This window comes from Sprattus sprattus (assembly GCF_963457725.1).
Source record: "Sprattus sprattus genome assembly, chromosome: 20".
In the NCBI taxonomy this organism is placed as follows: Eukaryota; Metazoa; Chordata; class Actinopteri; order Clupeiformes; family Clupeidae; genus Sprattus; species Sprattus sprattus.
Genome location: NC_137918.1, coordinates 20,087,670 through 20,100,222, shown reverse-complemented (window position 1 = coordinate 20,100,222; position 12,553 = coordinate 20,087,670). Strand labels below are relative to the sequence as shown.

The 12,553-nt window shown below is 41.0% G+C and overlaps 1 protein-coding gene across 1 annotated transcript in view; it reads right to left on the bottom strand.

The window, feature by feature from the left end:
• The window catches only part of ank2a (ankyrin 2a, neuronal), a gene marked incomplete at its 5' end in the record, with an annotated part of 98,860 nt that overhangs the window by 63,652 nt on the left and 22,655 nt on the right, over nucleotides 1–12,553 (bottom strand). Inside the window, 25 exons of the mRNA XM_080859067.1 lie at nucleotides 512–533; nucleotides 848–880; nucleotides 993–1,115; nucleotides 1,231–1,356; nucleotides 1,596–1,824; nucleotides 2,017–2,113; nucleotides 2,193–2,409; nucleotides 2,670–2,881; nucleotides 3,179–3,333; nucleotides 3,889–3,987; nucleotides 4,381–4,605; nucleotides 5,600–5,635; nucleotides 6,062–6,165; nucleotides 6,544–6,622; nucleotides 6,923–7,049; nucleotides 7,814–7,867; nucleotides 8,072–8,144; nucleotides 9,219–9,317; nucleotides 9,445–9,543; nucleotides 9,801–9,899; nucleotides 10,386–10,484; nucleotides 10,884–11,081; nucleotides 11,382–11,480; nucleotides 11,705–11,803; nucleotides 12,083–12,280. Coding sequence (XP_080715193.1) covers nucleotides 512–533; nucleotides 848–880; nucleotides 993–1,115; nucleotides 1,231–1,356; nucleotides 1,596–1,824; nucleotides 2,017–2,113; nucleotides 2,193–2,409; nucleotides 2,670–2,881; nucleotides 3,179–3,333; nucleotides 3,889–3,987; nucleotides 4,381–4,605; nucleotides 5,600–5,635; nucleotides 6,062–6,165; nucleotides 6,544–6,622; nucleotides 6,923–7,049; nucleotides 7,814–7,867; nucleotides 8,072–8,144; nucleotides 9,219–9,317; nucleotides 9,445–9,543; nucleotides 9,801–9,899; nucleotides 10,386–10,484; nucleotides 10,884–11,081; nucleotides 11,382–11,480; nucleotides 11,705–11,803; nucleotides 12,083–12,280 — 3,001 coding nt within the window. The remainder of the gene's footprint in view (nucleotides 1–511; nucleotides 534–847; nucleotides 881–992; nucleotides 1,116–1,230; nucleotides 1,357–1,595; nucleotides 1,825–2,016; nucleotides 2,114–2,192; nucleotides 2,410–2,669; nucleotides 2,882–3,178; nucleotides 3,334–3,888; nucleotides 3,988–4,380; nucleotides 4,606–5,599; nucleotides 5,636–6,061; nucleotides 6,166–6,543; nucleotides 6,623–6,922; nucleotides 7,050–7,813; nucleotides 7,868–8,071; nucleotides 8,145–9,218; nucleotides 9,318–9,444; nucleotides 9,544–9,800; nucleotides 9,900–10,385; nucleotides 10,485–10,883; nucleotides 11,082–11,381; nucleotides 11,481–11,704; nucleotides 11,804–12,082; nucleotides 12,281–12,553) is intronic.

Below are 12,553 nucleotides of genomic sequence, written 5' to 3'. Positions count from 1 at the left end.
ATGCAATCATCAACACACCAAATGCAAAGAACAGCAAGCAAAATGAAAAAGTAAAACCTAATTTAATATGAAAATGTTCTACCATTATCTTTAAAAGTTGATATAATGGTACAGTATCAAATATTACTGTAAACCAAATGAAAAGTCAAACGGTGCTAATACAGCACTAATGCTATGAATAATTGAATGGTATGAGGAATGATATGGTTTAAAAATACAACAAAAGAGAATAAAAAAGATGAAATAGATGGAGACGGCAAAGTGATTATCAGCCATAGGTAGCATATCAGCTTGGGATCCATGTTCAGCTTTACTCTAAAGGCTCTGACTTAACTACTGAATCCATACATCGGTTAAAAGGTACTGTTATGCAGAACAACATTTCTAAGCCCATATATCTACTGTATGATTTATACAGCCTTTACTATCAATATGCTTTAACAAGGTAAAACTATGCTGTTTGCTCAGGTGGTAAAGTTAGTAAAGTTATTCCATGAAAAAAGTGTCTTACATTTCTCATGCGTCTTGTCACTCTGTAGGGAGGGGAAATTTAAAATCATTGTTATGATGATCAAACACAGTGTTACATACACCGTATATATACTATTAATGATTTACAACCTAATTAATAATCTATAAACCATTTATAAACCATTTGTAATGGAGTCTTATTGTAAAGTGGTACCTTATTATTAACTAACAAATTGAGATTATTTACTGTTGTCTCTCTTTTATAGGCACATAATAATGCATTTAATGATAACTGTTAATGATAATGTTGATAAATACAGTAAATACATTTTAAAAGATTTTTTATTTCATAATATTTGGAAATAAATAAATGTACCTCCTCATCTGCATCCTGATCAGAATCAGAATCCTAATTAGAAGACAAGATCAGTTAATTTAGTGAAGGACATGAACCAATCTATTTACTTCTACATCTATATTATATATATTGTATATCATTCTAAAACCAATGAATTTGTTACCTTTGAGTAAGTGGGCAGAGTGATGTTGAGATTACAGATGGCATTGTGTGTAAGACTTCTGTATGTACGAGGCTCCTTTGTGAAAGACAATCTTCCACAAGGTTCTTGAGCGCTATCTCGAATCTGTTGATAAATCAAGTTTATATGTTGTGAACAGTCAGGAATGCAGAGGTAGTGGCATTCCAATAGAAACTGTCATATAACTGTGGAAAAAAGAATGCTTGAAAGTCAATCTCACTTTGATGAACAGTGCCAAGCGGTTCTCTTTGAAGGCAAAGAAGCTGAAGACATGATGTTGACCACTCTTGGTAAGAGGCACCAGGTTTCCAAAACAGTCAGCAAAGATGGGTTTCCCCTCTAAAACCTGAGAAACATACGACTGGAATTTACTTCACAACCACACACTCTATACTGTGAACTTTAGTGTAGTCTGGGAGAGAGGCTGAGGGCAGCAGAGGTGTCCATCACCATACTGTCCTTCTCTCAGCTCTTTCTCGTATGACCTTTAACCTTTACTTGTGCAAACCAGTTGGTGAACTATGGTGCTTTCATGACCCACAGTGCTATGTTCATGTGTTCAGTGTAAACATTTTAGATGTGTACCTCAACATCTCGACTCCGTGCCACCTCTGTGAAGTTCTCCTGCTGCTCCAGTGTCTTGTCCATTTTGTCGTCTGTCATGCAGAAGCATCGTAACCGGGCTTCTATGGGGTCCAGTGTTTTGGCAAAGATAACAAACTTGGCCATGTATGGAACACAGATCATTTCCCGGTATATCTGGGTAGAGAAGTTCACAGACTCCTGGATCTGTCGGCAGTCAATCAACCAGAATCTGTGAGGCGGGAGAGACAAGACCATTAAAGGCAAATCTCATTGACAGTCTGAAATTCACTGTAAAATAATACAAAAAGACAGATTTACTGCTGAAATAATTGGACAATGCTCTACTAATTTGTGAAAGTTGACCACATTTCCTTGTCAGCCTTTTCCATGTCCTACTGTTAGAGCCCTCATCAATGCTTACCTTGCTGAGACATTAGTGGTAAAGGACACACACTGGTTGATAAAGGTCAGAGGAGTGGATCCTGTGATATCTTCCCACTGAGCTGGAGTGGTACCTCCTGGAAAAGATTGAGGCGATAATTACAAAAATCTGTTTGCTACACATTCGGGGTTTTTATGAGGTTTGTTGGACAGCACTTGACTCGCCTGTGATGCTACACAAAAGTCTGAGGGTAGGCGTATCTCCCCCAAACACACAGTCGGTTCCGTCATTTGTTGAGCTCTTGGGAATTGGGATTGTCATGGTGATTGGCTTGTGGAACTTTCTCCTCCTTGGCTCCAAGGTAACAATAGGACTGAAAGTTGCTTTGTTACCCAGTATCCTCTTCACCAGATCAGCATGGACTGGTTGGGCCTGTACGAGTGGTTGTAGAAAATATTGTTAGTTTGCCTGTTTTAATTATCAGTTGTTTTGCCCCTCTGTTTGTACTTTCAAATGATAAAAAAAACATTACTGGTCTTTAAATCTAGACTGTCAACACACATTATAGTAATCTAAGCCAAGTCAAGAAATTGATTAATTTACCAGAACACTTGGTTTGTGGTATTACACAATCAGAGTTCCCCAACTCCACCTTTAACTCCACTAACGGTTCTGAATGTGTTCTAAGATACCTGGAGTCCGACACGGATCCGTTTGGTGAGGGCCCCCTCTGGGAAGACTGACTGGACCGTGGGCACTAAGGTGCTACTGAGCACCCCTCCCTCTGGGCCAATTAGGTGGCTGTCCTGCTTGATGCGGGAGACCACCGCAAAGTACTGTGGGAAGTCTCGTGTGATGATGCGACAAATCCGCTTCTTCTCAAGCTCCTCAGGAGAGTCCAGCTCTGTTTCAATACATAAGGATTCCAAAATCACACCACTGGTTTACACCTCCCCTTGACTGTTGGGATTATACAGTCACCTAGGGGAAATTATTGCATGTTCTATGTTAATCTTAAAGGAAGTGACGCGTCAATATGGTGATTCCTAGCAGAACTGATCCTGTGAAGTGAAGGGAATATATTTGCTATGGGTTACAGATCTCAAGTGCAACCCGTAAATATGCAGAATAATTGTAAATTGTAAATCCGACTGTGACTGATAGCAGTGCTGGGCTGACAGCGCCATGTGTCCTGTCTCACCCTCGTCCATGCCGTTGAGGATCTGGTTGAGCTCCCCCTCGGTGTGCTCACAATGGTGCTCCCTCCAGCTCTCTCCGGTCTCACTGCGCAGGATCACCAGCTCCCGCTCAGTTCCCCGCAGGGCCGCAAAGTGGGGAATCTCCACTATCACAGGCCTAGGTCACCACACAGAGGTCAAAGGTCAGCAGGTGTACGTATATGGGGGAATGTGTGCATTAAGTGTACATACTATATCACAATAAGGTTTTCAGGATATCAGTGTCAGCTTGGATTGATTGACAGTTCACTGACAGTTGACTCAGATGGAAACATAATGTCTGCTGCACAGAGAGGAAAAACAAAATAATAGATACAAGGTAGTACACTTCAGCATGCAAAATTAAATGAATCTATATTCACATGCGCAATCATATCTCCAAATAAAAGGGGAACTCATCTAATCAATCTGGTGTTTTGTGTTAAAAAAATGTTTACAAAAAAGAATTATGCAGCTTTACAGATGATGGGGTCAAAGGTCAAATAAAGACAGGACATCACTATAAAAGGTCAAATCAAGACAGGACATCACTATAAAAGGTTAAAAGGTCAAATCAATAGGGACATCACTATAAAAGGGCAGCGTCCAGGAGAGAAGAGGGGTTGCGGGGGGGTGTGGAGGTGGAGGGAGTGGAGACCAAGAGCCAGCAGACGTCTGTGAACGTCAGTCCTACCCGAGGAATTTTGTTCCAGGTGGGCCCAGTTGAAGAATTCGGCTGACCAGACTCTCTCCCTCATTGAGAGGGGGAGGGGCGGTAGGGAGGTGAAGTTTACTGATCCCAGTGCAGCATGGCAGAGAGAGAAGAGCATGATGCTCAAGTCTTTACCATCAAAGAGCCACACAGACCAGACAGAGGATGGGAGGCCAATATCTCTTTATTCCCATGTTCATACTGCACTACCTAATTACCAACCATAACAATTCATCTTTCGCTCTGTATTACTTGAAATTACTTGAAATACAATTACCCTAAAACTAATTTAAACACATCAGGTCACATAAGAGAGACTACTCAAAATTCCTGTAAGAATGAAATTAAATGAATCTCTTTATTTCTACATTCAAAAGGAATTCAACTTTACTTCTTCTGTTTATTTTCTTCCTTTTAACCCGTAAAACCTGTCACTCCTACAGTCCCCGATCTGCAGATGGCTGTTTGTCTTACCCAAGAAACTGTGCTCCAGTGGGGCCGACTTCTATGATCCTGCCGGCCAGGCCTTCCCCCTCCACCATGGGTGGCATGGAGGCCAGCCGGTGCCTCTTGACCAGGCGGCAGGTGACTCGGGTGGGGGCAGAGCACTTCTGGGGGGGTATGAGGATGCGCAGGCCGTTATGGCGACAGCCGCGCATAGTCCCACCCCTGGCGTCAACCATGAAACTGACCAGGAAGCTATTATGAAAGGAATACAAAGGAAGTTAAAACAGGGAGGGAGAGAGAGAGAGTGAAGGCTTTGATAGCAACAGTGTTTTTTTTCTCTCTCTCTCCTTCAACACCTCATTTAGTCAAAACTCTTTTACCTCTTTCTCTCAGGCATAAACACACATAAACACAGAGGTCAGACTGCACATATACTTCACACCTCACACAGTATAAAAGGTTTCACAAAGGGGAAGTGTCTTATTTCCCCTCAACACTATATATATACACTATGTATATATATGCAGTTAGTTTTACTTACAAACAACTCCCTGTTAGGAATAAACTCCGGCATGCTGCTACTATGTCTGACCTAGTCACTCTATGCTCAGTGTGTTAAAAGGCAGTCCTCTGCATGCCATAGTAAAGAGACCATAGGAAGAGATCCTTGGCATCATGTGGTTAACATGCTCTGGCACAGCATACTGAAGTCATATATAATACATACTGTGTAGGCGGACAGAATCATGAATTAAACATATTATTGTGTATTTTACATATTTTAAGCATGCATACAGTTAAAAGCATGCATACTGAACCATGCTGATCCCAAAGAATTGTAATGTACTGTATGCTGTACCTTGGATGGGATAAGATTAAAACAAGGTGTTAGAACAAGCCATGCAAAATAAGGAAAGGAGTTACAGTAAGAGAGAGGTGAAAAGGGAGGACAATTAAGGAAGAAAGAAGGTTAGAGAGAGAGAAAGATAGAGAGAGAGCGAGAGAGAGAGAAAGATAGAAAGAGAGAGAGAGTGACAGAGAGAAAGATAGAGAGAGAGAGAAAGATAGAGAGAAAGATAGATAGATAGAGAGAGAGAGAGAGAGAAAGATAGAGAGAAAGATAGAGAGAGAGAGAAAGATAGAGAGAAAGATAGAGGGAGAGAGAAAGATAGAGAGAAAGATAGAGAGAGAGAGAGAGAGAGAGAGAGAGAGAGAGAGAGAGAGTCTCCAGGGGCCAGAAGATCACCTGCAGTTGTCATGGTCAAGGAATGGAGATGACTGGCTGGAAGCAGAATTGCAAAAAGCAAAGAGAGGGAGAGAGAAAAGAGAGAGGAGGAGAAGAAGGAGGACGAGGGGGAGGAAGGACAAATAGAAACGAGTGTATAAGGGACACACAAGGGTAATGAGAGTGAGGGGAGACAGAGGGAGCGAAAGATAGACACCAAAGGATGAGAAAGTAAGCTTTAGAAATAAAATGATAAACAACGATAAATTAATCAACATACTATTGTGCATGAGTGTTCAACAATCAGCTATGAAAGACAGAACTTCTACTATTCAACATTGATGAGAGAATTTCAAAATGTTATGAACGTTTAACAGTAGCATTAGATATTGTGTCTGTGTGTGCGTGTGCGTGTGCGTGTGCGTGTGCGTGTGCGTGTGCGTGTGCGTGTGCGTGTGTGTGTGTGCGTGTGTGTCATCATACCCAGAGTGCAGCAGGGTATTGGTCAGTAACACGTTGTCCAGGTGTTCTGCCCCCCAGCTCAGTCGATATGAGTCCTTCTCATGCTGCCTGGAGAGGGACGCCACCTGAGGCATAGACACAGACTCATGCATACTACGCCACACATACATGCTCACAGTGGTGGAGGAAGTACTGAAGTTTAGTACTTAACTAAAAGTACAAATACCCAGGAAAATAAAAGTCAAAGTAAAAGTACTCCATCAACAATCCTACTTAAGAAATGTAGCAGAGTAAAAGTATAGATAATAGCTTCAAAATGTAACGGAGTAAAAGTAAAAAGTATGCACTATTATTTTTACTTAAGTAAAGTACAGATACGTACAAATGTACTTAAGTACAGTAACGAAGTAGAAATACTTTGTTACATTCCACCACTGCATGCTCACTATAGAGGTCAAGATGGGATACACACTCAATTTATATGCAAAAATACGTCAATGTACCTGATGACTGGTAAACACTTCTTCAATGAAAACACCGTCCCTGTTATGATAGCCTGGGTGTGGGGGGGTCCCATGGCCCCTACAGTGAAGACGGGATATAAACAAACAGGTATCGATCGATAAACAGCAGCACAATAATTATGCTGTTCAATGTGGTAGGTTATGTCTGTCACGGATTCATTGATGTTATTAGTACATGTAGTCTTTTCTACATAAAAGGTTTTAAGTCAGGGACAGTAACATTACTGTCCCTGACATTAACATATTATCTGTGATACAAACTCACAGCCCTGTCATCAACCCTGTCACCCTGTTTGGTGCAGAGACGGCGAACAGAATGAACTCATGCAGACATGTGATCAGTGGAACTCTGATGTACCTGTCCAGGTTGTGACTCAGATAGGTCATCCCATCCAAGTATTGCCCAGGCAGGGAGTCGTCTCCCAGCTCTCGCAGGTCCTCTGCCCTTAGGTACTCGCCCCCGTCTCCTGTCATGGTATCTTCACCTGCAGACAGGGACGGGCTAGTGTCTCAGTGTCTCAACACTTGATATGTCCCAGTAAGACATTTATTTGATCCTTATTAAACGTTAATACTAAACCTCACTGGAACACAATGATATAGTTAAATACAGGACAGCAAACAAGGGACCAATGTAAGCTTTAAGGCAGAGTGGCATACACAGCATCTGGCTGCTCCCCACTGCTGATCATATTTCATATTAAAAAAGTTTGAAAAATGTAATGCAAAAGGTTATGGTAAGTATCACACACACACACACTTATCACATCAATTGTTATCAACACCACTGACGCAAACTAGTAAACAATACCTTGGATGAGTACAAATATGTACATTACAGCCAAAATTATGATTGTCGTTATCACTCAAGGTTGATGTTACACTGATTGTCTACCCATAAAGGCAGGCATTGTATGCTTGCATATAAAGACTTTTGGTGCACACACACAAACCATGCTGTTAGACGACTAAAGATAGAGTCTAAGTTCCCACACCAAGCTTGCTAAAACCACACGTGCCAAAGGGCTACACACACCTCATATCAGCTTTAAAACAGAACCGACAGAACTCATTCCTGCTTTAACACGCCTGAAAGAGGATGAAACCTCCAGCTCATGACCTCAGTGCTTAACATTCCACTGCCTACGGTAGATCACATTAAGGAGATATAGTAGTCTAGAAATTTCACTGAAAGGTCCCTTCCAGAAGTAACGCAAGTTCTGTCAATTCTATTTTGGCAACCAGGTACCTTCAAATTCCACTGAGACGTCCAAAAAAGGGTCCTCTTCAATCTGGTGCAAGGCTACACAACACAAAGCCACTAAGCACCAGTGGGCAAAATTCTTGAAAAACTACATGGCCCATAATTCACCACACCATTCCCCGTTATCTGCCTGCCATTTTTATGTGACAGGTCCACTCACACAAAACATACCCACATTACATTATGTAACAGACTTATGAACTGCTGCAGTTACTCATACACTGGGGGATAGGATTCACTTACCCTCCTCATCAGAAACATCCAAGACTTCAGTCATTGTCTCCGGAACATTCAGCTTATGTTTCTCAGTAACGGTCTATGATTGGGACATTAACAGACAACAAAATATCTGAGTTGAAAAGAAACCAACCTCGGAATGGCGCTTTCCCAAAGGCCCTAAAAACTTCCAAGGCCGCCATTAAGCCACTCTTAAAAACAACTCTGGATGCCTCTGTGTCGAACTATTATAGACCTGTCTCAAATCTTCCTTTTATAGTCAAAATAACTGAGAATGATGTTTCCATGCAAAAAGAAATTAACTCAAGAGGTTATTTAAGACATTAAAGATTCAAAACAGAGGGTGAATAGAGATGTACAGTTTGAGGGGGGGAAACATTGAAATGTGTAAATCTATTCTAGTAGACCCCACAAATAAAATGATTAACATTGGAAATGGATGGAAATAGATCCTGTTTAAAAAGCCATATAGCCATAATCGATTATTCGGTGTCCAGAGAAGACCCAGAGAAGCTCATCCATGCTTATGTTTCCAGTGGGGTGGACTACTGTAATGGTATCTTAACTGGTCTTCCCAAAATACCATTAAGCAGCTCATTCCAAATGCTGCTGATAGAACAATTTTAAAGTGCTGCTACTAGTTTATAAATCACTGAATGGTTCAGGGCCAGAATACATCTCTGATATGTCTAAAGAATATAAGTGAGGCTCTTAGATCCATGGACTCAAGTCAGCTACTGGAGCCCAGAGTTAAAACTAAACATGCATTAGCTGCATGAATGCAACTGGCACAAAATATAGCAATCCAGGTTAAAAACATTTCTCATTATCTCATTCTCTGCTATGTTTGAGCTTTAAGATTTGCACTCTAGCAGTAACTATTCGAACTGCATTTTTACTTGTAATTATACTACTAATCTTTTTATTATGGTACTCATATTTTAATTGCTACTTTATACTTATATGTATATATATCCTCATATTTGTATCTTTCACTGTTTTTAACTCCTTGTGTGGGTGCTCCTTGCTTGTACGTATGTCAAGCACTCCGATTTTCCTCTATTTGAGTATGAAATGTGCTATACAAATAAACATCCCTTACTTTGATTGGGCATATGTGCTACAATAATTCAAGAGACATCAGGTCACTTACTGTAGTGGTGGTGATAATTTCCTCAGTGACTACTTTCAGTGTGTCCACTACTGAGATGTAGCCAAGGCGTTTGGCAATGGACAGAGCAGTGTTTCCATTCTATGCAGGAATAAAAGGCAAGAAGAACCTCATCACAGCTATAATGACCACTTGGCAAGATCATCAACATCTTCCTAATCAATATATGATAGATGCATGGGCATAGACTGGCATAAATGGTCATTACCACAGTGGTGGCATTGGGTTTGGCTCCATGTTGTAGCAGCACATTGATAACATGTGTGTTCCCTTGTTGAGCTGCTTGATGAAGAGGTGTGTAGCCACTCTGGAAAGGGCAGATATCAGCATTTTAAATATTTCATTTTTGATTGATTGATTGATTGATTGATTGATTGATTGATTAGACATGAAATATACAATATACTTGTGGTGAGCCAACAGATATGAAATCCGTGTCAGGGATGAAATTAAATGTTCTGACACTTAATTCCATCGTGTTCATAGTCAATTCACTGTTGATAATAGTTATCTATTCCTTGCAATGTCATAAAGTCACTGAACCAGTCCTTTGGAAATATTTACCTTTGTTTTGGCATTGACACTGGCACCTTGCTGCACGAGGAAGTTTACCATTTTGACATTTCCATAGTGACAGGCTACAATAAGTGGGGTGTAGCCAAGCTGTGGGAAAGAGACATAAAAGTAACCAGGGCAATGAAGACCATGTTATGAAACCAACATTTAACAACAAGATGTGACCCTGGAGTGTAAGGCTTCTCTCAACCCAATGCCGGTCTACATCATGATAAATCATTGCTATGTGGCACCATAAGAATAAACATGTTCTGCCACAGGATTGAATAGTTTCAGATCAGACTTGTGAGGCTGTGTGAAGAGTGAATGGTTTAATATCTGACTTGTGAGGCTGTGTAAAGAGTGAATGGTTAAAGATCAGGCTCGTGAGGCTGTGTGAAGAGTGAATGGTTTAAGATTAGACTTGTGAGGCTGTGTAAAGAGTGAGTGGTTTAAGATCTGACTAGTGAGGCTGTGTAAAGAGTGAATGGTTTAAGATCAGACTTGTGAGGCTGTGTGAAGAGTGAATGGTTCAAATCGAATTCATTAGAGGTTTGTTTGAAGATCGGACTCATAAGGCTGTGCTTCTCTTACCTTTGTCTGATGATCGAGGTTAGCGTTATTCTTGGCCAGTGTCTCTGCAGCACTCACTCTGTCCTCCTGTGCTGCCAGGTGCAGGGAGGTCAGCCCACTCTGTGACACAGAACAGTGAGACTCAGTACATAATTAAAGGTCCCACTATTATAAAACACAATAGCTTCCATTGATCGAAGAACCAGTGAACAATACTAATTTCCTAGCCTACTGGATATGATTGCATGGTTGGAATAGGTTTGACTGACATTAAATGATAATGATACAGTTCAGGAATATAGGATAACGTTGTATTATGGGGCTTTCCTTACAGATAAAAGAGATATAAATGCATTGAGATTTAAATCCACTAAAGATGCTCCATAGAGTACTCTTCCCTTATTGTGCACAGAGGTTGTTTTCACATTAAACTACCTACATCAATGTCTGACCATACTATAATCTCACTCTGCTCATAGCACCTTCTTTTAGTATAGCAGCCACTCCTAATAGTCTCACCTTAGTTGAGGCGTTGACCACAGCACCCTTCCCCAGCAGAAGTGTGGCCATCTCACTGTTGCCCTCCTGAGAGGCCAGGTGCAGAGGGCTGACTCCCTGCTTGGTGAGCACGTTGGTCTCAGCGCCATACTGCATCAGTGCTGAGGCAATGGCTGTCTGGTTCTTCTTTGCCGCGATGTGGAGGGGGGTATAGCCATTCTATCCCGAGGAGACAAAATGGACAGAGCATTAGGAAGTACGCAGACAGACATTATAGTTAACCGACATGATTAAATTTACTTATTTACTATATTTCAAGCTTTTAGGGGTTCTATTCAGACACTTTAGAACTATTCAAGGACAACAACACTCTCCTCATGTCACCTAGCTGTTCCGACTTTGGAGCTGACTCTCTTCTTACTGTATATTTGTTTTATCCTACGACAGTTTTGCAATGATCTGAAAAGTTGTATTATGATAGGTCTGTGTCGTTGACTGGAAGAGACAGCTCTGTCTGACCTTAGCTGTGGCGTGAGGGGAGGCTTCCTTCTCCAGGAGCAGGAGTGCCACCTCCTGGTTGTCATAGTGAGCTGCAACATGGAGTGGAGTCAGTCCATTCTGGGAAACAAACCAGATATTAGGGACATTTTTTGACATTATCACTGAAAATAATGACACTCTCATTACAAAAGTGTGTGTTTCAAGCTGGCAGTAATTTAAAATTTGGAAAGGCAGCTGTACAATCTGCTTTTTGAGGTATAATTGACCGCTTGCATTTTTTGTACAAATGGTTTTGAAAATCTGAAGTGGTGTCATAACTCAGTCATGACATTGACCCACACCTTTCCAGCATCATCAGGAAGTGCATGACGCTTCAGGAGGAGTTTTGCCACATCCAGGCTTCCGTACTTAGCAGCTACATGTAAAGGAGTAAATCCTTTCTGTAGAGGGAGAGATGAAAGGTCATTCAAACACTGATAAATAAACCACCTGAATCAACAGAATGGTCAATCTTGTGTTTGTATATGTTCTATATATCCATAGAGTATAGTTTGTGTCTGTGTGTTTTCATCAAACACTGATAAATAAACCGCAGGTTTTGTATTGTATCCTTGCATAACTTTAAGTGAACTGTATGTGTGTGTTCTCTGTGTAGGTATGCATTTCTGTGTGTGTCTGTGCATTTTCATCTGCACAGTAACTGCATGTTTTTCTCCAACCTTGGTGGCCAGAGAGTGTGAGGCTCCGGCCTCTAGCAGCACTGCAGCTGTCTCCAGCTGGCCCTCCCTGGCAGAGATGTGGAGGGGGGTGTAGCCGTTGGTGGTGGCTGCGTCTGGGTGAGCCATGTGCTGCAGCAGCAGCTGAACTAACTCTGTCTTCCCCAAACGAGACGCGATATGCAGAGGCGTCTGGTCCTCCTGCACAGCAAGACAGCAGTAAATCATGATTATATTTTTGATTTAGCTTGGATAGAAATGTGAATGTAATGTTTCAAATTAAAGCAATTATATATTTTACATTAACTTAATTTTCATGTTATTGGTTCATATAATTAAAGTTAATCATATTCTGAAATTAATATAATTGTCATTTTGTCATTTAATTCAAAAAGTTCTTCTATATCATAGTTCTTATATGTTTATGACAGTATTACAGTTCTCTATTGACTACTGCCTTGTGTCCAGAGGCTA